Source organism: Sapajus apella, unplaced genomic scaffold (genome assembly GCF_009761245.1).
Source record: "Sapajus apella isolate SASKATOON/1434 unplaced genomic scaffold, GSC_monkey_1.0 scaffold6, whole genome shotgun sequence".
NCBI classification, from domain to species: domain Eukaryota; kingdom Metazoa; phylum Chordata; class Mammalia; order Primates; family Cebidae; genus Sapajus; species Sapajus apella.
This window is the reverse complement of record NW_022436946.1, coordinates 41,191,278-41,218,187: the sequence shown is the minus strand read 5'-3', so window position 1 is coordinate 41,218,187 and position 26,910 is coordinate 41,191,278. Positions and strand designations below refer to the sequence as shown.

Here is a 26,910-nt window from a genome sequence, read left to right as displayed (position 1 = left end):
GGCAGTGGTTCTCAAAATGTGGCTTATAGACCTCTGGGGTCCCTGAAACCCTTTCAGGGGTCCTGGGAATCTAAATTCTCTGTAATACTTCTTGCCTTTTTCACACTGGTAGTATTTACAGTAATGATGCAAAAGCAATGATGGGTGAAACTGCTGGCACCTTAGCAAGAATCAAGGCAGTAGCACCTTTTCACTGAGCATATATTCACAGTATAAATAAATAAATAAATAACCCAGTTCCATTTAAGAATATCCTTAAATAAGCAGTAAAAATTATTTTGTTAAATCTCAACTTTGAGAACATGTCTTTTGAATATTCTTTGTGATGAAGTGGGAAGTACATGTAATAAAACACTTCTGCTCTATATCAAATATGAAGGCTGCCCTGGGGAAAAGCATGTGTATGGTTGTTTGAGTTGCAAGCTGAACTAGCCACTGTTTTCACAGAATACCATTTTCACTTGGAAGACTGAGTGACAGACAAACTATGGTTATTCAGATTTGGCAGACATTTTCTCACAATGTTTGACAGACATTTTCTTGAAAATGAATGAAATAAGACTGTCATTTCAAGGAAAACAACTGACAATATTTGTTGCCAGTGATAAAATTTGAGCAAACAAGTGAAAATTAGAATTTTGGAAAACTTGTTTCTGCCATCATGAGCTTGACAGCTTCCCAATTCTTAAACATCTCTCAGATGAGATTGATGGTGATATTAACACATGCAATGTTTTGATAATTGTATAATTAAATGTGTCAACATTTGGAAGATCTACATAACTCATTGAACCAATACTTTACAATATCCAATGCATGCTCTTACAAAATCATACATGACAAAAGATCCACTTAAAGTGTATGAAAGACTAATGGATTTTAATGTAATGGAATTCAAAAAGTATACTGATATTGTTTCAGTTTTACATTGCAACTAACATTTAAAAAATGACCTCTTTTCAAGTTAAAATTTTTTAATAGATTCTATTTTTTAGAATAGTTTTGGGCTTATAGAAAATCAAGACTCTGGTACAGAGAGTTTCCATATACCTCTTAATCTGGTTTCCCCTATTAACATCTTACATTCATAAAGTATATCTGTTACAATTAATGAACCAATATTGATACATTATTATTAACTAAAGTCTATACTTTTTTCAGATTTCCCTAGTTTTTACCTAATATCCTTTTTCTGTTCCAGAATACCACATTACTTTAGTTATGTCTCCTTAGGCTTTTCTTGGCTATGACAGTTTCTCACAGACTTCTTGATTTTTATGATCTTGACAGTTTTAAGGAGTACCAGTTACGTATTTGTAAACTGTTTCTTAATTGGGATTTGTCTGACGTTTTCCTTATGATTAGACTGGAATTATGGTCTTTGGGGAATAGACCACAGAGATCAAGTACTACTTTCATCACATCATGTCAAGGATTCATACTGTCAACATGGCTTATAACTATTGATGCTAACCTTCATCACATTTACCTGAGGTAGTGTTTGCCAGGTTTTCTTTTACCCTAAAGTTATTCTTTTTCCCCCTTTCCACCATGTACTCTTTGGCAGTAACTTCCTGTCGAGTTTTCCTATAGCATCAAAGAATATCCAAAATTATCTGATAAGGCTATTAAAATACGTTTCCCTCTTTCAACTGTATCTGTAGAAGGCTTGATTTTCTTATATACTTCAATCCAAACAACTGAGTTGCAATACATTGGTTGTAAAAATGGATATGAGAGTCCAGCTATTTTCTATTAAGCCAGATACTAAAGAGATTTACAAAAATGTAAACCAATGCCATTCTTCGTAGTTATTTTCATTTCAAAAAATAGAATTACTTTTCATAAAAATGTGATATGTGTTAATTTGATGGGCTTATTATAATGGCTTTATAATTGTTACTTTAAATGAATTAATACATATTTTAAATTTTTTCTCAGTTTTAATTTCTATTACAGGGAACATTGGGAGAGATAACCCATGTAAGCAGATGTTCCTTGGTCTCTCAATAATTTTTAAAAGTGTAAAGGAGTGCTGAAGCCAAAAAGTTTGAGAACTCCTTGCTTTAGGGTTAAACTTTCATGGACCAAAAATGAAAGAATCCTACTGAAAGAAAACAAGCCAAAGCTGAATTCTAAAGGCTTAATGAGTAAACTGACTAGACCTGAATTTTCCTTATTGAAAAATATAATTTTCTGCAAACACCTGCAGAAAATTGTTTCCTCAACCGACAACCGTGCTCACAAGCAACTGTTTGCAAGAGCAGTTTGTTATTTCTGTCTTAAAAATAATGACAGGTGGCCAGGTGTGTTTGCAGAAAGTCTAGGAAGAAAAATATATCAGTTGATGCATATGCATGGGTATATGCATTGCTCACTATCAACTTCTTGTTTATTACCTTTCTTCTTTGGTTTTTAGTACTCAAGAAGTGGAAGACCATCAGATAAGTGTGTTGGCCTCCATTTGTCTATTAATCTTGATTATATCATATTAGTGTATATATTCTTAGACTTTTAAGTGTGCTACATAGTATCCCTCAGGGAGTTGTTAAGTGACATTTCCCTTCTCTTTCTTTTTTTATGCTTTATTTAGATTTATTCCAAGTGAAACCACTGGTTGGGAGCTACTTCTGGTTTGTGTCCTGTGCTTCGTTCACTCTCAGTAAATATAATACTAAAAGGATGAATAGCTTTTATCTCTACTACTTGGCCAAGAGTCAAGGCTGATGGTGTTGAGATGCCAACAACAGTAGTGATTAGCATCAGGGAAGAAGCGCATTAATCACCAGAGCTGAGGGAGCCCAGGAATCTCCTTGGCCTTTTACCTTCCCAGCAGCAAAACCACTTTTGTAGCATTGCTGATCTGTGTGTGCTCATTTTCCACATTTCCTGACCTCTAGCCTTGCCATGTCCAAATAAGGCAGCCAACCAGCCTGGCCACAGCATAGCGACAGGGAGGGCAGAAGTTAGATTGCAAAGATCTTAATAGAGAATGGGTCAAATTCTTTTAGGGAGGAATATGAATCCAGGATGAGCCGTAAGTCTTTTGTCTGTCTTTCCCTGTCCATGTTACGAGTCAATCCTTAAACTATAGAGTCATAGTTACAGTGTTGCAAGGCACCTCAAGGGTCATTTTATCTAACCATTCAACCAACCCTGAATCCTAAAAGACGCCAGTCCTCCAGTTGCCTTGTAATGCCAAATTGGGGAATGTAGTTAAATCCGTGAAAAGGAATATACGTTATGTTCAGATAGGTGCAAAATTTTACCATACACACCTAGACCTAGCCTATTTCACATGACTCCTCAGAATGATAAAGAAGGTTTTTGGAATAAAATCCCATAATTGACTTATAATTTGATTTTAAAAAGTAAGATGTATGCAAGTAACTTCTTACCTGAATTTAATTTTGTTCTGATATTTTTTGTACATAAAAGAAAAAGTGAACTCTCTGTAAGACTGGAGATTAGAGGCTAGGCGCGGTGGCTCACGCCTGTAATCCTAATGTACTTTGGGAGGCCGAGGCGGATGGATCATGAGGTCAAGAGATCAAGACCATCCTGGCCAACATGGTGAAACCCCATCTCTACTAAAAATACAAAAATTAGCTGGGCATGGTGGCGCATGTCTGTAGTCCTAGCTAGCTGGGAGGCTGAGGCGAGAAATCCGATGAACCTGGGAGGCGGAGTTTGCAGTGAGCCGAGATGGCAACCACTGCACTCCAGCCTGGTGGCAGAGCAGAGACTCCGTCTCAACAAAAAACAAAACAAAACAAAACAACAGACTGGAGATTGGACTGAGGGATCCATTTTCACTAATTGTTGATTGATTTGTATCTTCCAAAGAAATCACTGTATATTGGGTTAAAAGTTGTTGAGCTTTTGTTTGTGTTTGTTTGTTTTGTATTTTACTTGTTTAAAGGAAAAAAGAAATGTCTGAAAAAGAGGGTCTGGATTAGAAATTTGAAAACTATAGCCCCTTAGAATAATTGTGAATGTTTCCATGATGAAAAGGGAGTAAAGAGGGATTCAAAGAACTAAAGAGAACACCCTTCTCCTTTTTTCAGTGGCAAATTTTCTTTAATAGGACACATAGTGAGGCTGGACAGTCCTGCCCAGCTTCTGTTCCCAAACTGAGGCAAGAGCACCTTCTTAGATAATGCTAGTCAGGGCTGCAGATTTTAAGCTCTGCAAGCCCCAAGCTCCTCTGAGGGAGAAAATATGCTTTCCTTTTCTGTGAATATATTTATGTCATGTTGTTAGCTGAAGTGGTTCAAAAATATTGTTTCTCCTGTAATGGGGATAAAACGCCCAGGGATTCTCAGAGGGTCTCAGTGGAAGAGTAAGTGTGGCAAAAGCTGTGTACTTTCAATATATTCTCTGGCTTAGGAGTAACATTCTTTTGAGGATTGGATCTAGTAGTAGACACAAGTCCTCATGTTTGTTTTAAGGTCACTTCTACTCTAGGAAAGTATGATAAACTAATATTTAAGATTTGCCTCAGTCTTTGAGAAGAATATGTTATTCTTTTGCTGAGACAATAATTTAGAAGTACAAAGATTAAGAAATATGAATTAAAAAAAAATTTTTTTTTTGGAGACAGGGTCTTGTTCTTTTGCCCAGACTGGAGTTCAGTGGTGTGATCACTTCTCACTGCAATTTTAGCCTCCCAGGCTCAAGTCGTCCTTACCACCGCAGCCTCCCGAGTAGATTGGACTACAGGTGTACACCACCATGCCCAGCTAATTTTAGTATTTTTTGTAGAGACATTGAGTCAGGTAAAAGATTTTGAGAAAAAACTAGAAAGAAGCAAAGGAGCCATAATAGCTTAAGAATTATAAGATTTTCACATATTTTAGGGTTAAATATTACTTCATTCTTTTCTTTTTTATTGTTAATATATGCTATGTAAGATCCAACTCTCCAAGATTACTGCATTGACTTAACAGTCAACAACTATTTCTTTTCCTTTTTCTTTTCTTTTCTTTTTTTTTGAGACACAGTCTCGTCCTGTCGCCCAGGCTGGAGTGCAGTGGCACGATCTGGCTCACTGCAACCTCTGCTGGATTCAAGCGATTCTTGTGCCTTGGCCTCCTGAATAGCTGGAATTACAGACGCAACCCACCACACCCAGCTAATTTTTGTATTTTTAGTAGAGACGGGGTTTCACCATGTTGGCCAGGTTGGTCTCGAACTCCTGACCTCAAGTGACCCACCCACCTTAGCCCCTCAAAGTGTTGGGATTACAGGCGCAAGCCACCATTCCCAGCCAGTCAGCAACTATTTCTTAACTACTTCTATATCTGCATGCCTATGTTATAAGGAATATAAAAGTGTATAAGAAGTTTCTTTCAAAGAGTTTACAGTATTGTAAAGGAAATAACATGAACCAAATATTTTACAGTGTAGCAGAGTAGAAAGAGGCCCAACTGAGTCACGAGATATCAATTCCAGTCGTTACTCAAATTTAGCTGACACTGGGCCCTGTGGCACACACTTGGAGTCCCAGCTACTTGGGAGGTTCAGCAGGAGGATCACTTGAGTCCAGGAGTTCTTGGCCGTCCTGTGCTATGATCATGTCTGAGGATAGTCACGGCACTCCAGCCTGGGCAAAATAGCAAGACTCTGACTCCCCATCAAAAAGATACCATTTAGCTGAGTTGCCTTAGGCAGATCACTTAACCACGTCACCATTCTGGGTTCAAGTTCCTCACTTGTGAAATGCATGATGTGATCAGCACATTTTTGTCATTCCTTTTATTTTATTTCATTTTATTTCATTTTATTTTTGTACCATCAGTTTTGATGAATACTGATCTGTCATTCCTTTTAGCTGTAACAGTCTACTTTAAGGAGCTGTGCTCACTAGTTAACTACATATATTAGGAGTGTATCAGTAGTTCAAAGGAAGGATGCTAAGGGTTGGAAAGGCTCCAACAAGATAGGAGATTTAAAGAGGAAATTGACCTTGACCTGGCAAGGTGAGCAGAATTTAGATGAATAGAGTAAAAGTATTCAACCATAATCGGAAGCCAAGCATCACATGTTTTGGGGAGACAGACAGATGCCTAATGAGAGCAGAGCGTATGTTGGGGAGAAAAGGGAAATGAAGATGAAACAGATCTCAGGCAGATTCTACCATAAAAACCAGGCAGAGAAATAGAGTCTTCTTACCGTCATCCAGAGAGTCATTTTAGGTTTTGAGCAGGAACATGGTACCTAGAGTAATGTTTTAGGAAGATGAATAGGGCAGAATACTCTGGGAGAAGTTATAACTTTCACGAGCACATCCAATGGGCCAGCAAATAGTATCTCCTCTTGGGAAGGTCCTTCTTTCCAGAAGGAAACTTGGTTACATAAACTAACATGCTAGATATTTGTTTTTTCCCTTATGCAGGGTAACAGACAAGTCCTACCCTTTTAATATTTTATCGTACTTCTCCCTAATCACCCACAAATATTTACAGGATACTTAATAGAAAGCTGGCATATTTCTAGGAACTGTACTGGGTACCAAGATAAGTAATAGTCTCCAATTTTACGGAGTCTTAATTTAGAAGAGAAAATGAGATCAGTACATCGATCACTAGAATGTGAGGCAGATTATAATTAGTACTACAGGATCAGTATGACCAGAATGCTGTGGATGATCGAAGTGGAACTGGGCCTTGAAGTCTGGAAGGTTGAGATTCTGTTGGTGCAAAGGTTGGGAGGAGTATGAGGTGGTAGCTGTTTGGTTTTTCCTAAGCAAAGGAGGTCATGGGGCAATCTTTATGATCTCTTCCTTCTCTGAAGTTTTATGTTTCTGTGAAAAACGGAGTTGGGGCCAGGCATGGTGGCTCATGCCTGCAGTCCTAGCACTTTAGGAGACCGAGGTGGGTGGAGTGTCTGAGCTCAGGAATTTGAGTCCAGCCTGGCCAACATGGTAAAACCCCATCTCTGCTAAAATACCAAAGAAAAAAACTAGCTGGGTGTGGTGGCACACATCTGTAATCCCTGCTACTCCAGAGGCTGAGGCATGAGAATGGCTTGAACCCGGGAGACCAAGATTGCACCACTGCATTCCAGCCGGGGCAACAGAGCGAGATTCTGTCTCCGGGAAATACAAACAATCAATTAAAAACAGAGTTGGAGATTACATAGTGTATTCAGAGAACTACAGACTCAGGAAGGTTCTACTTCCATTTATGGCAGAGTAACTCCTTTTGATCAAATTATCTATTGATCACATCTGCAAACTCTAGACAAAAATCTAAAAAATAACAATCTAGAAGGCACTGCTTATCAAAAGCAGGGAAAAAGTGCAGCACAGTCAACACTTGGAAGAAAGGATTAATACTGGTGAATTTCTCATTTTTATAGTTTTTTTCCTGAAGGCAGATCACAGTTGGTCTTATGCAGACGTCTAAAACTCAGTAGAAACCTGCAGGTTTCAGCTCAAAGAACCAGAGAAAAGCAAATCAGTGACCATAGCAGCTGGAACGTATAAGAAAAAATTTGGGAAAGGAGAGAACCACAAAGGAATAGCCTGAATTTTTCCCTATAAACTCTGCCCAAATTTTGGGCTGACCTATGAAATATACATGCACAGCTAAGCCAAAATAAATAAATAAATAAATAAATAAACTGAAAGGAGACTTTTGCTGCTATCCATCACAGAGAAGACAGAGTTTGGAGTTTGAGGCTAACCAAGTTAATTACCTGCTAACATAGCAAAAACAACAAAAAAATCAATATACTTAAGAATCCCAAGCCTCCACAACCTGTCATACACAAATATCCAGAATACAGCCTCGAATTACCATGCCCTTCATCAGGGCATGTGGCTGGGCAGAGTATGGACTGCAGTTCAGCTCCTAATTGCCCCCTTGAAGAGGGGCACAAACGAGGTATACTTGAGAGATTGCACAGGACAAGATAAATAGAAGAGAAATCAGAGGATTGGTCATGGAGGAGGTCAGGGATGAGGACAAGCCACCTAGGGCTCCAACGGTTTCAGTCTGGATGACCAGAGAAATGGCAGGACCCTTAACATACAAATCAAAATGCTAGAGGTAAGAGAACAGGGCTTACAAACAGTTGGAAATTTAGGACTGAAGATAAAGATCTAGAAGTCTTTTATAAAGATGTGTTAGTTTGGAGCCTAAAGAAGTCAATGACATCATCTGAACTGACATAGAAAAAGGAAGAGATGAGGGTGTGGGTGGGGTTGAAAATTATGTTTTCACTAGATTCAATGGAAGGAAACAGAGCCAGAGGACTAGTATAGTTTAATCAAAGGCACAGGAAAAACAATACAAATTCCTCACTATTTTACTGAAGACTTTTAAAACATAGAAGTAATTTACTAGGCTGGGTGCGGCGGTTCACACCTGTAATCCCAGCACTTTGGGAGGCTGAGGAGGGCGGATCACGAGGTCAAGAGATCAAGATCATCCTGGCCAACATCCCTACTAAAAATACAAAAATTAGCTGGGCACGGTGGCACACGCCTGTAATCCCAGCTACTTAGGAGGCTGAGGCAGGAGAATCACTTGAACCCAGCAGGCAGAGGTTGTAGTGAGCTACAATTATGCCACTGCACTCCAGCCTGGTGACAGAATGAGACTTTGTCTCAAAAAAAAAGAGAAGTAATTTACTAAATTGGTAATATCTTAGGGTTTGTATGTACTTTATAGAAGGTCTTAATATAATAAGCCACTATCATAAGGCTACTAATAACCCAATCTTACTGCTTTTCAGCCTTAGCATATGTGAAAAACTGTAAGTTGTAAATTACTATACACATTTACTTGTGAATATAAAATTCATCTTGCATGCATTTTTGTATCATCAATTTCTTTCCTGAACTTTCTGCATTGTCTCCCTATCATGTCCTATATAAATCCAAATAGTTATATAGTCACATCTTCCAAACTGCAGCATTTGCAATGCACTTCTTAATCTCCCCCTTCACTGCTTGTCTAAAGCCAAGGATGTTTTGTCTTTCTCAGACTACTTTTTCCTTTTTGCCAAATTCCATTCAATTTCGTGTTCATGAAATAGATTTCTACTTCCCTACACTGGGCTATTTCCCTCTGTTGAAAACCCACCTTCTCTAAGAATATCTCTCCCTACTGACAGATGCTCAGTATATGTACTTAGTAACTAACAAAATCAAAAGAGGCACTGCTATTTATTATCTGAAGTTCTTACTGACATTTTATTTCCCTGATTCTCTTTTGCCTCCTGTTTAACTAAAAGCAGATGAAATAAGCTTTAAGCAGAAATAGAATAATTTTAGCATGGATTTATTTATGTCTTATCTGATTCCAAAAAGTATTTGATATGTGTGTATATACACACACACACAACCATATACACACAGAATTAATTTTTTTAAATCAGGGCAAAGGGAAATTAATGAATACTTAAGCTGAAAGACAGAAAAAGTTAATATACATAAATCTACGTCATAAACTTCTACATAGTTCTTAAAATTGAACAATTAAATCAACACTCAGCCTCTATCAGCCAAAGAGGGGAAAGATATTCAGTAAGTTAGAAGATAAAAACAAACCAGCTACTCAGAAGAAGTGATGATTTTTGCTGGTACTTGGATTTTTTGTAAACGGACTTCTGAAAGATCCCAGCAGACATTTCCTCAGCACCATTCCTGCCGCAAACATGCTTGTATCTGACAGATTATTATATCCTAGCTGGGAATATAATGACAAAGTAAAGTTTAATAAAATTAGTTCTATAAGGGCCAAAAAGTGCTTTACAGCTAAGCTTTTTCTTTATCTGGCTTGATCCAGAAAAATAATTTTAAATGTTTAGAGATTGGATAGATGCATGTTGTTCCAGCCTTTCATGGATGTTTTTATCTTTTAATAAAATGTGGGCAGCAGATAATTCAAGGTTGTCTTTCAGCAAGAAGATGAAGTGAATAATTCCATCGGTCTTACTCATAGTTCCAGCAGCACAGAGAGGTATTCAGTCTCGGCTCTGATTCACTTTTTAATATCTTTCGAATATGAATTAGCATTTAAACTGAGTGTTTCCATGATTTGGAAAGCAGAAGAGTGGGAGGAAGAAAGCAACTCTTTGATATCCACTTCTTTTCCAGTGCTGATTAGGCTTTTCAAATATCCAAGCCTGAGAGAATTCTGTTTCTTTCCAATGGACTCACAAAGAAAGCAAAACAAACAAAAACAACAGCAAAAAAAAAAAAAAAAAAAAAGTAATAAAACCTCTGCATTTACAAGACTTTAACATGTTCAGAAGTTACAATTCTCAAATTTAAAATAACTTCTTAGCTATTTTAAAGCCTTTTCTACTTTTTGGGATCCTAAGTATCTCTTTTTGTGCTACTTAGCTCTGATTTCCAAAGGAAAAAGTTAATATTGGTTTGCCTTGCATGTCACATGCACATGCGAGACCGGTGTCAGCGAGTCTAGAACCTGACCTTGCACTGTGCAGCTAATCTTTCCCATTTCTTTTGGGTAGATCTCAAAGCCAGACAAATTTACAAGTCGTTCCTCCCACGGAGATGTAGCAAATGCTGCCCTCTACCGAGGGTACAATCAGGATGGCTTGATTATGTTAATGATTAAGCACTGAATTCAATGATTATAGTAGAATAATGCTGTTACTAATTACTTCATCATTATTGTATACTTTCTTATTAAAATCCTTATATTCAAAAAGAGAACACAAAAGAGGTGGAAACATTTCAGCCTTGGCCATCGTCACTTAATACATTCTGTGGTCTGGACAATCAGTTATCGCAACACTGTGTCTTTCATGATAATGTTTAAATTTCCTTTTGTTTTGAACTAGCTAGGAACATACCTTTTCCAGTGGGAAATTAGAAGGAGTTGCTACAGTGTTATTTTAATAAAGGAGCTTGTGAAATAATTCTAGCAACAGTTGGGCTACTTTTCTTCCCCTTGCCAGTATTTTTTATTTTTATTTTTTTGCTATGTACTGGATTGCTAATATTCAGAGCAATTTCACAGGACTGTGCAGCTACAATAAATTTTTTCTTTGTTCTTTATGATCTTGAAGGATGAATTGTACATGTCTAACAATAGAAGATCATGTTAAAGTAAACACCTTTTAACAAAAGCTTCTTAAAGAAATATTAAACAACCAATCAAATAATTATACACAGAGAGAGAGAGAGAGAGAGAGAGACACACACACACACACTTGTAATGGTATGTTTTTAAAAAATGTTACCTTATCTATGTTCCTGGATCTGGAGAAATGGGTTCTTGTGCTGTTCCTGTTTTTCTAGAGCCAGGTTTGCTTAGGATTGGCCTGAAGCTAAGAAGATTCTAGGGAGCCATGAGAATCAAAACCTAGTGATCCAAAGTGTTCCCACAGCTTTTAATAAACTCCAAAGCTTAAACCTCTGGTTTTTAAAATTCAGAAACCTTAGATACTGTGAGAACTAGGAGGAGAGGTGAGCCAGGCTAAATCATTTAGTGATGAAGACAGCTTCCAGGACGTGGTGAGCCAAAGTCTGTGAAGGCCCATTTCTTCCAGGCTCACAAACCAAAGCAGCAGCCTTGTTCTTCACAGGCCTCTTCTGCCTTCTGACTGCCCCTCACACTAGAGTTAAACTGAAAACTTAGGCTGAATAAAGTAGCTAGGCAAGACTTTCTAACTCTAGAAATATGGGGTGGGGGGGGGTCTTTCTGAATGGGAGCTCTGAGCTACACTAGCTCATTTGCTGTTGTTAATTCTGTTGTATGGTTGAACCCAGTTCATCCCATTTCCAAAAGGAGTAACTTGACTTGTAGGTTTTAGATGTCTACCAAACAACAGATGCCAGGTAATTAACAAGGTATAGTCTGGCTCATTCAATCCCAAGTGGTTAGTACAACCTGTTCTGCTAATTTTTACCATCTCTTGGATATGCTTTTGCAGTTGTTACATATTGCCTTGGAGTTGTATTGATGCTTACATTTAGTGATGCTCATTAATAATGATGATGATGATACTAAATTAGGATGCTTTCCTACTTCTTCATCTTCTTTTTCTTTTCATTTGTTTTTAAGACAGTTTCACTGTCACCCAGGCTGGAGTGCAGTGGCCTGATCTCAGCTCACTGCAACCTCCGCCCTTCAGGTTCAAGCGATTCTTGTGCCTCAGCCTCCTGAGTAGCTACAGGCCTGTTGCCACCATGCCCGGCTAATTTTTGTATTTTAGTAGAGACGGGGTTTCATCATGTCGGCTGGGCTGGTCTCTAGCTCAAGCAATCCACCTGCCTCAGCCGCCCAAACTGCTGGGATTACAGGCGTGAGTCACCGGGCCCGGTCTCACATTTTCATTTTGATTTTCTGTTTTTAGGATCATGGTTTCCATCCCCACTTCCCCTGGCCCTCCTGCCCTAGTGAGTCCAGCACAGTGCTTTTCAAATGGTAGATCTGATTTGATAGACCTGGCTTCGTGTAGCTTGTGTCTTGAGAAAATTGTCAGTTCTAGGACCCCCAGAATTAGACATCTCCAGAATTTAGAGATCTTTTGATTATATACACAAAGCTGGTCAAGTAGAGTAGAGGAGGGGTGTGCCCTCCTCTAGTTTGTCACATTGATTTTTGGTTAAGTCATTGTTTCTACAAGCTCTCTGTTAAAATTAAATTAAAATATGTTCCCCTCGCACCCCCCGCAAAAAAAAAAAATACTGTTTTAACCATTAAAAGGGGTTAGAGAATTTAGCAAAGATCTGGTAGATTTAGGTAGAACCAGCCTCCTGCCGTTGAGACTGTGTAAATCACATGGCAAAACTTTCCCTCAGCACTCCAGAGAACACCCTGTGAAGTAGAATGTGTTAAGAATTGTTGATATTTTTTAGAATAGTGAGATATTTCCCAGCTGGGTGTTTGGACTTCATATTCATGAGCTTTCTCATATTAAGGTGCCATATGAATCTTGGGAAATTATTTACTCTGCAAATACACACATTCCAGTGCTCTTTCTTTCTTTTTTTTTTTCATGGAGTCTTGCTCTGTCGCCCAGGCTGGAGGCTGGAGTGCAGTGGCACCATCTCGGTTCACTGCAACCTCCACCTCTCCTGTTCCAGTGATTCTCCTGCCTCAGCCTCCCGAGTAGCTGGGATTACAGGCATGCACCACCATGCCCAGCTAATTTTTTTTTTGTATTTTTAGTAAAGACAGGGTTTCACTATGTTGGCCAGGCTGGTCTCAAACTCCTGACCTCAAGTGATCCACTCACTTTGGCCTCCAAAAGTGCTGGGATTAAAAGCATGAGCCAGCACTGCCAGCCTTGTTTTTCTAATTATTGAATTTATTATTTTGGAAGTTGGCACATAAAAATAGTCTTAACATCAATTCATATGGTATTTTCAGTTTGTTTTGAAAAGGATACATTCATCCTAATTCCAATCAAGCATTTATTTTCTATTAAAAGGCACTTTTCTTTAAGATATTATTGTCATTGCTATGTAAATAAAGTAAAATGTCATGCATGTTTGTTTAATAAAGAGCTATCAGTGTATTTCTACAAAGGGTTTGTAAGGAGGAGACTATACAGATAAAGAGTAACCCTTAGGACAGTATAATATAGATGGAGCTTGAAATCATAATCGTCCTACTTCAGCTGAAATAATGGTAGCAGAGCAACCATTAGCGAGGCGGAGAAAAAAGCAGCTCAAGCTGACAGCTCATTTGGGTGTACTGAAGTGGATCATTGTAGGGCAGAAGGTGGTCTGGTGGTAATGCTTGTGCATTTCACATTGGTGTGGGATTGAGAAAATTCCCACTCCTGGCACCAGGGTCAATACCAAAGCAGACAACTGGGTCATTTCTCATACAGGAGAAAAAAGACAGTAAGCAAGCTCTTCATTTTTAAAAGTTTGTTAGAGAAACTGGGCTACATATAATCCAGCTGTATATGCTTGGTAATTAAGGAAAACAAATACTCTTCGCAAACTCATTATAGATTTAAAGTTCTCTAAGTTTTCATCAGGTTTCCACAGAAACAGAGTTTGAAACAATGGTAGAGAATGCACAAACCATCGGATAAGTGGATCTTAATTGTTCCTGTTAAGAAAATTATTCAGATAACCAGCCACATCAAAGACTATTAAACTTTTTAATTGCTCAGGTAGAAAGATGGAGAATGTCATCATTATCCATCATAAGAAGAATCAGCCTTAGATAAAGCTACTTGAATTTTGAGCTAGAATAACACTCAAGGGTGCTACTAACTGAAGTGCCATTTAGTACTCAGAAGTAATCATATGCTTTAATTATTCATAGGGCACAATGCATGACTTCACAATACTAATTATGGTTTCAAAAAGTGTATTATGCTATGGTTTAGTTACATAGGAGGATCAACTAATGCAAAACAAAAGTATAAATATTTGCAACTGCCATAGATATACTGTGCATGCAATTTAGTTGTATTTTAGTGTGGTCAAAGGAATAGTGAAATGTCTTTTCTCTGTGTTTTGCAAAGTTCTTGTAGGATTTAGTACAATGCCTCATATTTATTAAGCATTCAGTAGTTATAATTGATTTTGAAGACCTGGTATTAGTGTCTTTCTTTATTCATTAATTATATATTATGCAAAACTCTGTTCCCTGGTCTGTGTGAGGTGCTGGGGACACTGAGGTGAATAGGACTCCCTGTCTTGCACAGTGAAGTAAATGAGGGTGGCAACAGCAAATGTAAATGGCATTCTGGCTCCCCAAGGTCTTTAGTATATGCTTTGGGTTGAATATTTTACATAACATTCAACCCAATTTTTATGGCGTAGTGTAAAACTTTATACCACGCCATAAAAATTCCAAAATTGATTATAAAAATAAATGAACATAAATGATGATATATGTGTTTAAGTATACTTATCAATTATGCAAAACTAATTCTTTTTTTTTTTTTTTTTTTTTTTGAGATGGAGTCTCACCAGGCTGAAGTGCAGTGGCACGAGTAGCTGGGACTACAGGCACGTGTCACCAGGCTCGGCTAATTTTTTGTATTTTAGTAGAGACAGGGTTTCACGATGTTGTCCAGGATGGTCTCAATCTCCTGCCCTTGTGATCCACCTGCTTCAGCCTCCCAAAGTGCTGGGATTACAAGCGTGAGCCACCGCACCTGGCCACAAAACTAATCCTTAAGTATAAAAGCTGGATCGTATTTTTGTAGAGGGGCCAGACTTGCTGATGACTTAAAATATAAGCTTTCACTAGTAAATCTCTGTAGCAAGTATAGTGTTTTTGTTAGCTCTTGCTGCATAATAAATCACCCCAAAATTCAGTCACATAAACTGAGTAACAATAAGCATTTGTTATTACTCTCTAGTCTACAGGCTGTCCGGGGAGTTCTTTGGATCTCTGTTGGGTTCACGTGTGCCTCTGCAGTCAGTTTGCTGCTCTGGGCTAGGCTCTCTCATCTGTGTGGGGCCAGCTAGCTGTATGCTAGCCTAGGATGCTCTCTCCGCTTAGACAATTAGCTGCTCTTCTTGTATTCGCTCCTCCTCCAGCAGGCTAGCCGAGGTATTGCAGAAGAGTGAACAGAAGCATGCAAAGCCTCTTGAGACCTAAGTTCAGAACTTGAAAACTGTAACTTTTGCCTCATTCTGTTGGCCATGGTAAAGAGTTGAGGAAATAGATTGCATGTCTCCATGCAAGACCTGGAAAGTTGCAATCCAAAGGATATGGACAAGGAGGCAAGAACAATTGCAGCCATTACTATAATCAGATGACCCACCTGCCCCACGTAGGCCTTCTTCAATTCTCCAATGGGTTTTAAATTATCGTAATTTTCTACAGAATTTTTTAGTTAATCCAGCTAAACATTTTTAAATAACCCAAACGTCTTTAAATAATGAATGATCAGGAACGAAAGGGTGAGTGGCAACATTTGTATTTAAATCAGTATTGGTCACATTGATCAAGATGTCACACATCAAAAATCCTTTGTGTGGTACATAGGGTTATATAAGATGATTTGGCAGCATCGATTATACAATTTACAGAAATATAGTGAATGTTGAAAACATGGTTGTACATTGTATAATCATGAGAAGAAAAATAAACTTACAAAGGTATTTTGAAATATATCGGCTGGGCACAGTGGTTCATTCCTGTAATCCCAGCACTTTGGAAGGTTGAGGCAGGCAGATCATCTGAGATCAGGAGTTCAAGACCATCCTGACCAACATGGTGAAACCCTGTCTCTACTAAAAATACAAAAATTAGCCAGATGTGTGGCATGTGCCTGTAATCCCAGCTACTTGGAAGGGTGAGGCAGGAGAATCACTTGAACCTGGGAGATGGAGGCTGCAATGAGCCAAGATTGCACCACTGCACTCCAGCTCGGGTGACAAAGCAAGACTCTGTCTCAAAAAAAAAAAAAAAAAAAAAGCAATATATCAAATAAAATCTTTTTAAATTTGTAATGAGAAAATTCCCTCCATAAACATAACTTTTTTTTTTTTTCAGACAGGGTCTTGCTCTGTCACCCAGGTTGAAGTGCAGTGGCACCATCTTGGTTCACTGCAACCTCCACCACCCTGGGTTCAAGCCATCCTCTCACCTCAGCCTCCCAAGTAGCTGAGACTACAAGTGAGTGCCACTATGTCTGGCTAATTTTTGTATTTTCTGTAGAGATGGGATTTTGCCACATTGCCCAGGCTAGTCTCAAACTCTTTTTTTTTTTTTTGAGACGGAGTTTCGCTCTTGTTACCCAGGCTGGAGTGCAATGGCGCAATCTCGGGTCACCGCAACCTCCGCCTCCTGGGTTTAGGCAATTCTCCTGCCTCAGCCTCCTGAGTAGCTGGGATTACAGGCACGCGCCACCATGCCCAGCTGATTTTTTGTATTTTTAGTAGAGACGGGGTTTCACCATGTTGACCAGGATGGTCTCGATCTCTTGACCTCGTGATCCACCCGCCTATGCCTCCCAAAGTGCTGGGATTACAGGTATGAGCCACCATGCCCAGCCCATAAACATAACTTTTTAAAAGTCAGTTTTGATACTTAAAATGGAATAAATGCAATTCCTGATTAAAACTTTTAAAATGATAATCCAGGCCAGGCATGATGGCTCAGACCTCATCTCTACCAAATAAAAAAAAAAAAAGAAAAAAAGCTGGGTATGGTGAGGTGCACTTATAGTTCCTGCTACTCAGGAGGCTAAGGTGGGAGGATCATTTGAGCCCAGGAGGTCAAGGCTGCATGCAGTGAGCCGAGATCACACCACTGAACTCCAGTCTGGGCAAAAAGCTAGATCCTGTCTGTGCCCCCCACAAAAAAAAATCTGAAGAAAATTTGAAGAGAAATTTTTAAAATAATAATAGATTCGGGGGTATTGCGCAGGTTTGTTACATGGGTATGTTGTATAATGCTGGGGTTTGGCCGCTAGGGTGCTCGTTATCTGAATAGTGAACATAGTGACCAATAGGTAATTTTTCCAACCTTTCCCCCCTTCTCTTGCTTCCCCCATTTTGGGGTCCCCAGTATCTATTTTTTCCATCTTTATGTCCATGTGTCGGCATTGTTTAGCTCTCATTTACAAGTTAGAACATACAGTATTTGGTTTTCTGTTTCTGTATTAATTTGTTCAGGATAATGGCCTTCAGCTGCATCCATGTTGCTGAAAAGAACATGATTTCATTATTTTTATGGCTGTGTAGTATTCCATGGTGTGTGTGTATATATATGTGTGTGTGTGTATATGTGCGTGTGTTTGTGTGATTGTGTATACATGTGTGTATATTATATATATATATACCACATTTTCTTTATCCAGTCCACTATTGATGGACACTTAGATTGCTTCCATGCCTTTGTTGTTGTGAATAGTGCTGTTACAAACATTTGAGTGCAGGTGTCTTTTTGATGAAACAATTCCTTTTCCTTTGGGTAGATACCCAGTAGTGGGATTGCTGGGTTGAATGATAGTTCTATTTTTAGTTCTTTGAAAAATGTCTATACTGTTTTCCATGGGGGTTAAACTAATTTACATTCCCACCAATAGTGTATAAGCATTCCCTTTTCTCCACATTCCTCACCAACATCTCCTATTTTTTGACTTTTTAGTAACAGTCATTCTGACTGGTGCGAGATGATAGCTCATTGTGGTTTTAATTTGCGTTTCTCTGATGATTAATGCTGTTGGGCATATTTTCTATCTTTGTTGACCACTTGTATTTCTTGTTTGAGAGGCATCTGTTCATGTTTTTTGCCCACTTTGAAGATAAATTTTTGATAGTTACCATCTGTGAACAAGAACCCTCATTTATACAAGGAAACATTAAGTTGTTTTGTATTTTCAGTAATGTCGACTCTCTGTAATTTTTGGTTAGGGCAATGAAGGAAGCTAGATGAAATTAGTAGTAGGATAGGCTAACTGCTGAAACAACCCCTAAATTAGAGGGTTAATGAATAAACATGTATTTCTTGATCATATTACCATCCAATGTAGGCTGACAGGAAATGTAGCTTCATGCAGTCCTTCATGGACTCAGACTTCATCTCTCCTTTAAGTCCTTAGAGTCCTCTCTATTCAGCCAGCAGATGAAGAAAAGAAGGAAGATTCTGTATAGAATGTTTTCATGCACTAGACCTAGAAGTGATCATATTACTTTCCCTCTCATTCCCTGGTCTGAACTTGATCACACAGCCACACTTAAATCCAAGGGAGGCTGGGCAATAATGCACCCTGGAGATATTGCTGGCTTGGTTCCAGACCACTGGAACCAATGAGTCGCAGGAATTTTTTGGTTTCCCAGTACATATAAAAGTTATGTTTATACTGTAGTCTATTAAGTGTACAATAGCATTATGTCAAAAGAATACATACCTTAATTTAAAAATGCTTTATTACTAAAAAATGCTAACAATCATTTAAGCCTTCAGTGAGGTGTAAGGTTTTGCTGGTATAGGCCCTTCTTGCCTCAGTGTTTTGTTTTTCCCAGACTGAATCTCACTCTGTTGCCCAGGCTGGAGTGCGGTGGTGCAATCTCAACTCACTGCAACCTCTGCCTCCCAGGTTCAAGCCTTTCTCCTACCTCAGACTCCTGTGTAGCTGGGATTACAGGTGCACACCACCATGCCCGGTTTTGTATTTTCAGTAGAGATGGGGTTTTCCCATGTTGACTAGGCTGGTCACAAGTGATCTACCCACCTCAGCCTCCCAAAGTGCTGGAATTATAGGCATGAGCCACCACACCCAACCTCTTGCCTCAATGTTGATGACTGTTGACTGATCATGTTGGTGATTGCTGAAGGTTAGGATGACTGTGAGAATTTCTTAAGACAATGAACTTTGCTGTATAACGGACTCTTCCTTTCACAAAAGATTACTTTGTAGCAAGTGGTGCTGTTTGATAGCAGTTACTCACAGCAGAACTTCTTTTGAAATTGGAGTTAGTCCTCTCAAACCCTGCCACTGCTTTAACAACTAAGTTTATATAACAGTCTAAATCCTTTGTTGTCATTTCAACAGTGTTCACACCATCTTCATAAGGAATAGATCCCATCTCAAGAAACCACTTTCTTTCCCGTCCATAAGAAGCAACTCCTTATCAGTTCAAGTTTGATCATGAGATTGCAGCAATTCAGCCATATCTTCAGGCTCCACATCTAATTTTAGTTCTCTTGCTATTTCTACCACATCTGTAGTTATTTCCTCTTGAACCTCTCCAAGCTATCCATGAAAGTTGGAATCCTCTTCTTCCAAAGTCCTGTTAATGTTGTTATTTTGACCTCTCATGAAGCACTAATGTTCTTCATGGTATCTAGAATGCTGAATCCTTTCCATAAAGTTTTTAATTAACTTAGCCCAGATCCATCAAAGAATCACTACAGATGTGACAGCCGTGGCCTTATAAAATGTATTTCTTAAATAATTAGGCTTGAAAGTCTAAATTTCTTCTTGATTCATGGACTACAGCATGGATGTTGTGTTAACAGTCATGAAAACAACATTCATCTCTTTGTCTAGTTCCACCAGAGCTCTTGGGTGACCAAGTGCATTGTCAATGAGCAGTAATCTTTTGAAAGAAGTCTTTTTTTCTGGGCAGTAGGTCTTAAAGGAGGCTCAAAATACATAGTAAACCATGCAATAAAAAGATCTGCTGTCATCTAGGCTTTGTTCTATTTTTAGAGCACAGGCAGAGTAGATTTAGCATCATTCTTTTTTTTTTTTAAAGATGGAGTGTCACCGTGATGGCCAGGCTGGTCTTGAACTCCTGACCTCAGGTGATCCACCCACCTTGGCCTCCCAAAGTTCTAGGATTACAGGCGTGAGCCACTGCGCCCAGCCGATTTAGCATCATTCTTAAGGGCCCTAGGATTTTCAGAATGGTAAAGAGCATTGGCTTCAACTTAAAGTCACCAGCTACATTAGCCCCTAGCAAGAGAGTCAGTTTATGCTTTTGAAGCGTTGAAGCCAGGCATTGACTTCTCTCTAACTGAAAGTCACAGAGGGCATCTTCTTCTGATTGATCTGCATTGAAAATCTGTTGTTTAGTGTAGCTGCCTTCATAAATGATCTTAACTAGATCATGCTGTAGCTTCTACATCAGCATTTGCTGCTTCACCTTAAACTTATGTTACGGAGATTGCTTTTTTGCTTAAACCTCATGAACAAACCTCTGCTAGTTTCCGATTTTTTTTTCTGCAGCTTCCTTACCTCTTTCAATCTTCATGTAATTGAAGAGAGTTAGGACCTTGCTCTATGTTACGCTTTGGCTTAAGGAAGCATTGTGGCTGGTCTGATCTTCTATCTAGACCACTCAGACTTTCTCCAGATCAACAATAACGCTGTTTGGCTTTCTTATCATTTGTGTGTTCACTGGAGTAGCACTTTTTATTTCCTTCAAGAAATTTGCCTTTTCATTCACAACTTGGCTAACTGTTTGGCTCAAGAGGCCTAGCTTTTGGCCTGTCTTGACTTTTCACATGCCTTCCTCACTAGACATAATCATTTCTAGCTTTAGCTTGCACATGAGAGATGTGTGACTCATCCTTCCACTTGAACACGGAGGCCATTGTAATGTTATTAATTGACCTAATTTTAACATTGTTGTATCTCAGGGAATAGGGAAGCCTAAGGAGAGGGAGAGAGATGGGGGAACAGCTAGTGGTGGAACAGGGAGTACACACAAAATGTATCAATTAAGTCCACCATCTTATAAGGGTGTGGTTCATGGCACCCCAAAGCAATTATAACCGTAACCTCAAAGATCAGTGATCCCAGATCACCATACCAGATATAATGATAATGAAAAAGTTTGACATACTGTGGTGATTACCAAAATGTGATGCAGAGACATGAAGTGAGCACATGCTATTGAAAAATGTCACCAACAGACTTGCTTGATGCAGAGTTGCCACAAATCTTCAATTTGTAAACAAAACAGAAGTATCTTCAGAACACAGTAAAATGAAGCACAATAAAATGAAGTGTGCCTGTAGTCTATCTGTGTGCCCAGAAAGAAGAGAAAAACATGGATATTGGTATGCACTAACAATCTTGTTTTCAAAATGAAGTGAGCTGAGCTTACGTTTGGCAGCCTTATTGGGTTAGTGGGACAAAAGTCAGAGACTAGGACCATCCAAGGATGGGAATCTTCTTAACTCGCTATCTCCCTGACTTTGGATAAAGTCCTGAGTAGATTTTATCCTGAAGTCCTGAAGGACTGCACGTAGGAATTAGCATAAAACAGAAATAAGCCAGCCCCCTCGTGGACTTTAGCCAGATTTTGAGCTGAACTTAAAACTTTAAGTCCTGAACTTGGATTTTTTTCTGTACATATTTTTTTCAAAGATAAAATCCAGCATGTACAAAGATAACTAGGCATATGAGGAGACAAGATGCTATGAATGAGAACAAACAAAAACAACAGACAATAAAATTAGGAACTCCAGATACTGGAATTATGAGTCCATATTTTAAACAACTAGGCTTACATATTTAAAGAGTTTAAAAAAAGACTGGGCTTGGAACTGGGCTTCAGAAGGGATCTAGAGATAATCAAAAGAGACATCTCAACTTTGAAAAAGAATCAGTGGAAATTCTAGAGCTACAAAGTACAATAACCAAAATTAAGGGCTCCAGGGATTAGTTTAAGAGCAGATTAAACACAGCTAAGGAGAAGCACAGTGGATCAGAAAAACTATCCAAAATGAATCATGGAGAATTAATAAAGAAATACACAAGGCTGGGCATGGTGGCTTACACCTGTAATCCCAGTACTTTGGGAGGCCAAGGCAGGTGGATCATGAGGTCAAGAGATGGAGACCATCTTGGCCAACATGGTTAAACCCCATCTCTAGTAAAAATACAAAGCTGGGCATAGTGGCATGTGCCTGTAGTCCCAGCTACTCAGGAGGCTGAGGCAGGAGACTTGAACCCAGGAGGCAGAGGTTGCAGTGAGCTGAGATTGCACCATTGCACTCCAGCCTGGGCAACAAGAGCAAAACTCCATTTAAAAAAAAGAATCAGAAGGAGAAGATAAAGGGAATGGAGCAGAGGCAATATACATGTGTAGCTGTACTTGATTATTATCTGACATTTATGGGGAAAATAAATACTGACAACACACTAGTCATCATGCTTCCATGGGGGAAAATTGCTAAAATTAAAACATGCTATAAATGAGAGGATGTTGACCTGGGCTGTGTCATGGATTTTGACTGGTTTACTTTAAAGATTAGTCACCCCTCTGTATCCATGGGTAATTGGTTCTAAGACCTTCCATAGATAACAAATCTGCAGATCCTGAAGTCCCTGATGTAGAATGGAGTAGTATTTGCATGTAACCCATGCACATCCTCCCATATATATATATATTTATATATATATATATATATATATATATATAGAGAGAGAGAGAGAGAGAGAGAGAGAGACAGAGAGAGAGAGAGAGAGAGAGAGAGACAGAGTCTCTGTTGCCCAGGCTCAAGTGCAATGATGGCTATTTCAGCTCACTGCAGCCTCAGACTTCCAGGCTCAAGCAATCCTCTCACCTCAGCCTCCTGAGTAGCTGTCACCACAGGCACACACCACCACACCTGGCTAATTTTGTGTATCTTTTGTAGAGATGGGGTTTCACTATGTTGCCCAAGCGTGTCTCCAACTCCCGAGCTCAAGTGATCCACCCATCTCAGCTTCCCAAAGTGCTGGGATTATAGGTGGGAGCCACTGGGCCTGGCCTCCTCCCATATTCTTTAATCATCTCTAGATTATTTGTAATACCTAGTGCAATGTGAATGCTATGTAAATAATTGTTATAATGTATTGCTTTTTAATTTGTATTGGTTTGTATGTTGTTGTTTTTTTTCCTAAATATTTTTGAGCAGCAGTTGGTTGAATCTGCAGAGGTGGAACCTATAGATAGGGAGAGCCAATTGAATTGTTTTTCTTGTTTATCTTTCCTATTTATTATTCTCTTTTTTATTTTTCACTTTTTCTTTTACCTTATCTTTTTAGAAATGTGCTTACCCATGAATTTATTAAAAACAAAAAGTTGTTGTTTTAAATTAGTCCTATTCTTATTGGATCTGATTTTTTTGGGGGGAAAAACTTCCTTCTTTGATTAATGCATTTCATTCTTCTTTCTCATATTTTTAAAGAAAAAAGTAGTATTTCTAGGTCTTCATGGCCTAAATTGGGAGAGATCTCTTTGGCAACCAATAACCTCTCCTTGTTTTAAACGACTATTTCTTTTATTGCGGTAAAATATTATATAACATAAAATTGACCATTTTAGCTAATTTTAAGTGTACAGGTCAGTGGCATTAAGTACATTCATATTGTTGTACAATGATCAACACTACCTCCAGAACTTTTTCCTCATCCTAAACTGTATGAATTAAACAACAATTCCACATTCCCCCAATGACTATTGTCTTGAAAGGAAATAGATAACTATATTAAGCTTTGTTTCCTTTATGTGAATGATCATATAATTGTTTAAGGAATATGGGGTGAAGGAATAGTTGCTAATATAATGGCAAATACAGAACCTACTCACAAAGGTATATAATTTGTAAAATAGCTGAGTGGGCAAAATTCTGATTTTCAGTTGCCCTAGGCACTTCAGTGCACTTCTGATAATGATTTTCCTTGGGCATGTAGTTATTCTGATAGAAATCACATTCATGCATAAAGAGTGAGCTTAATTATATGTAACTACATACCTAATATGAGGTTTTCCATTTTTTTTTTTACATATACTTTCTGGTTTACAAAAGATAAGACACTAAATCCTAACTTAGCTCAAAAAAAGTCGTGTACCCTCAGAGCATGAGAGTCTTAATGTATGAGTTTTCCTTTTTACAAAAAGACACTATATTTTTCCCTCCCCTCTCTCCCTTTCGGGGACTGTTTTCGCTATTTGGTGATTCCACAGTCTCATCTGGTGCCTGCTGTGACTCCCAAGATAGACAAGTGCACAAAGGCTGATGTAGGGTCATGGATTCCTCTTAAGAATGACATGCTCAATTCATTTGCACTGAGCCCAATCATTTAATCTCAAAATAATAAAAATAAAAGTAGCCAAGATGGTTTGAATACTAATGTTTGCCCCAGGCACTGTGCTAAATGCTTTGCATGTATTATTTTGTTTAACCCTCACAATTCTGTCAGATATGAATCAAATCCCCATTTTACAAATGGGAAAACTAAGGAACAGGAAGATGATGTGACTTGCCAGTGGCACCCAGTTGATAAGTAGCAACTGAGAAGTGAGATCCAGGCCTTCCAGAGCCCTCACTCCCAGCTTCTCTATTAACACGTGCTCCTGGTCTGTATTGGGCCCAACAGCAGGGTTCTCTTGGAAGAGAGGCAGGTTTAAACCAACCCCACCCCACTCCCAGGAAAAACCCACAGCACACTGGAACCCTCCATGGCTGAGGTGAGTGGCTTGTCTCAGCTAAGGCTAGCAGGGGGTCTGGAGGTAGAGGCTCTCCAGCCAGGGAAGGAAAATGGGAAGAGCGGAGGTCGCCTCCTCCTGGCCACCATTTGTTATCTGGTTGGTGAGAAGAGATAGGAGGAAGGAGCACTGTAAGGACATTTCCAAAGGACTTGGGTCATTCTTGGTGCTCTTTGTCTCTGGTTTTGTGCCCATCGCCTAGGTCCCATAATTGCTGCATCCTTCCTAAAACTCCTCTCTATTGAGGGAACCTCTTCTCTAGAACCTTTCTGGATTTACTCATACCTTCCACTTGCACCTCCCCAGACCTCCATGCAAATTCCTGAGCATAACTGATGTCAGCTGGTTGGTAGGACAGTGATAAGCTTAAGTGAATGGACAAAGGTGAGAATGACTCTCCTGCTCCTCACAGTTTCCTAATTCTCCCAGGAACACAGCCATGTCAACATTTCTGAAAGAAGTTTCATGCAAAGGACTTCCCAAATGAAACAGACATTTCTGGACAGGGAGGAGTATTGATGGATTCTGCCAGAAACTGAGGAGGCTCAGCCACCTCTGTCCTAGAGGTCTGTCAGGGTGACCCAGGAGCTTCCAGAGGGACCTGAGAGCAGTTCCTGGGCCACTCAGTCTCTGCCTTCTCCTAATGCCAGCAGGGCCAGAAACACTCTCCCAACATTTGCTCATGGTTTGCTGCTCACAGAGTACACCCATCCACAGGCAGCTTAAAATGGGCAGAGGGCCAGGCGCGGTAGCTCATGCCTGTAATCCCAGCACTTTGGGAGGCCAAGGCGGGTGGATCACGAGGTCAAGAGATCGAGACCATCCTGGTCAACATGGTGAAATCCCGTCTATACTAAAAATACAAAAAATCAGCTGGGCATGGTGGCGCATGCCTGTAATCCCAGCTACTCAGGAGGCTGAGGCAGGAGAATTGCCTGAACCCAGGACGCGGAAGTTGCAGTGAGCCGAGATTGTGCCATTGCACTCCAGCCTGGGTAACAAGAGTGAAACTCCGTCTCAAAAAAAATAAAAATAAAAAAAAAAAATAAAATTGGCAGAGGGAACATTTCCTGGGAGTGTTCCTAACCCCAAAGAATATGTTTGCAGATCGTGTTCCTAATGTTCAGGAGTTAAGTTCATGTTTCAGAAACAAGTACTTTACATCTGTAGGTGGCACTTTTATGAATAATTTTGTGGACCTTGAGTCCCGTACTGTCCTCATATGAAAAGGCAGTGTACTGCCTCCATTTATTCTGGAGGTGCCATTTGCTCCTGCTCATTTAAGCCCTTGGGTATTTCCTACAGAGGTTAGCAATGTTGCACTTGAATAATTGTACCTTAAATTAAACTAAAAATAATTTCTGATGATTTTCATACTGAGTCACATTCTTTATGTCAAAATGGTGGCATAATCTTCAGCATGCCATTATCAAATAGCTCCATTGACCAATAGTGGCAGTTTGCAGTTGAGTCACAGGAAGGATTTATTAGGACATGTTTAAAGCGATGTCATAGAAATAAAAATATGGACAGGTACCTAAAGACTACCAGCGGAGGCTGTGGCCAGAGATATTCTTTAACTCCCCACCACACTCTCGTCTTCTCTCTTGCCCCTTTTTTACATCACTATTAAGGCAACACAGCGTATGTTGTCTGTGTTCTTAGCCTACTCTGAAAACGCTGCCCCATTTGGTCAGGTTACTCAAAGCTACCACCTAGATCACACTATGACAAAAAGAGGTGTTTTCACACTAAACCAATCCAAAGGCAACCAGAATTGGTTTATTTTTTAATTTTCTTTTCTTTATTTCATTTAAATCATAGCCACTTGGAGCCAGTGACTATTTGGAACTATCAAAGAATTTTGATACAATATTTTTACGAAACATTCCACAATTTACTCTGGCAAACAGGACTCAAGGTCGAAGATTCATAACTCTCATCGATAACTTTTATGATCTCAAGGTAAGGATGTAGTACATTTTCTTAAAACTAGCCACTTTGCATTG

At 39.2% G+C, this 26,910-nt stretch overlaps 1 protein-coding gene across 2 annotated transcripts in view; it reads left to right on the top strand.

Annotated features, from left to right (window-relative positions):
- AFG1L (AFG1 like ATPase) overlaps positions 1 to 26,910 on the top strand; it is a 221,210-nt gene that overhangs the window by 185,702 nt on the left and 8,598 nt on the right. For both annotated transcript variants that reach the window (XM_032275100.1, XM_032275099.1), the window contains one exon: positions 26,726 to 26,866. In XM_032275100.1, the coding sequence (XP_032130991.1) occupies positions 26,726 to 26,866 (141 nt within the window). The remainder of the gene's footprint in view (positions 1 to 26,725; positions 26,867 to 26,910) is intronic.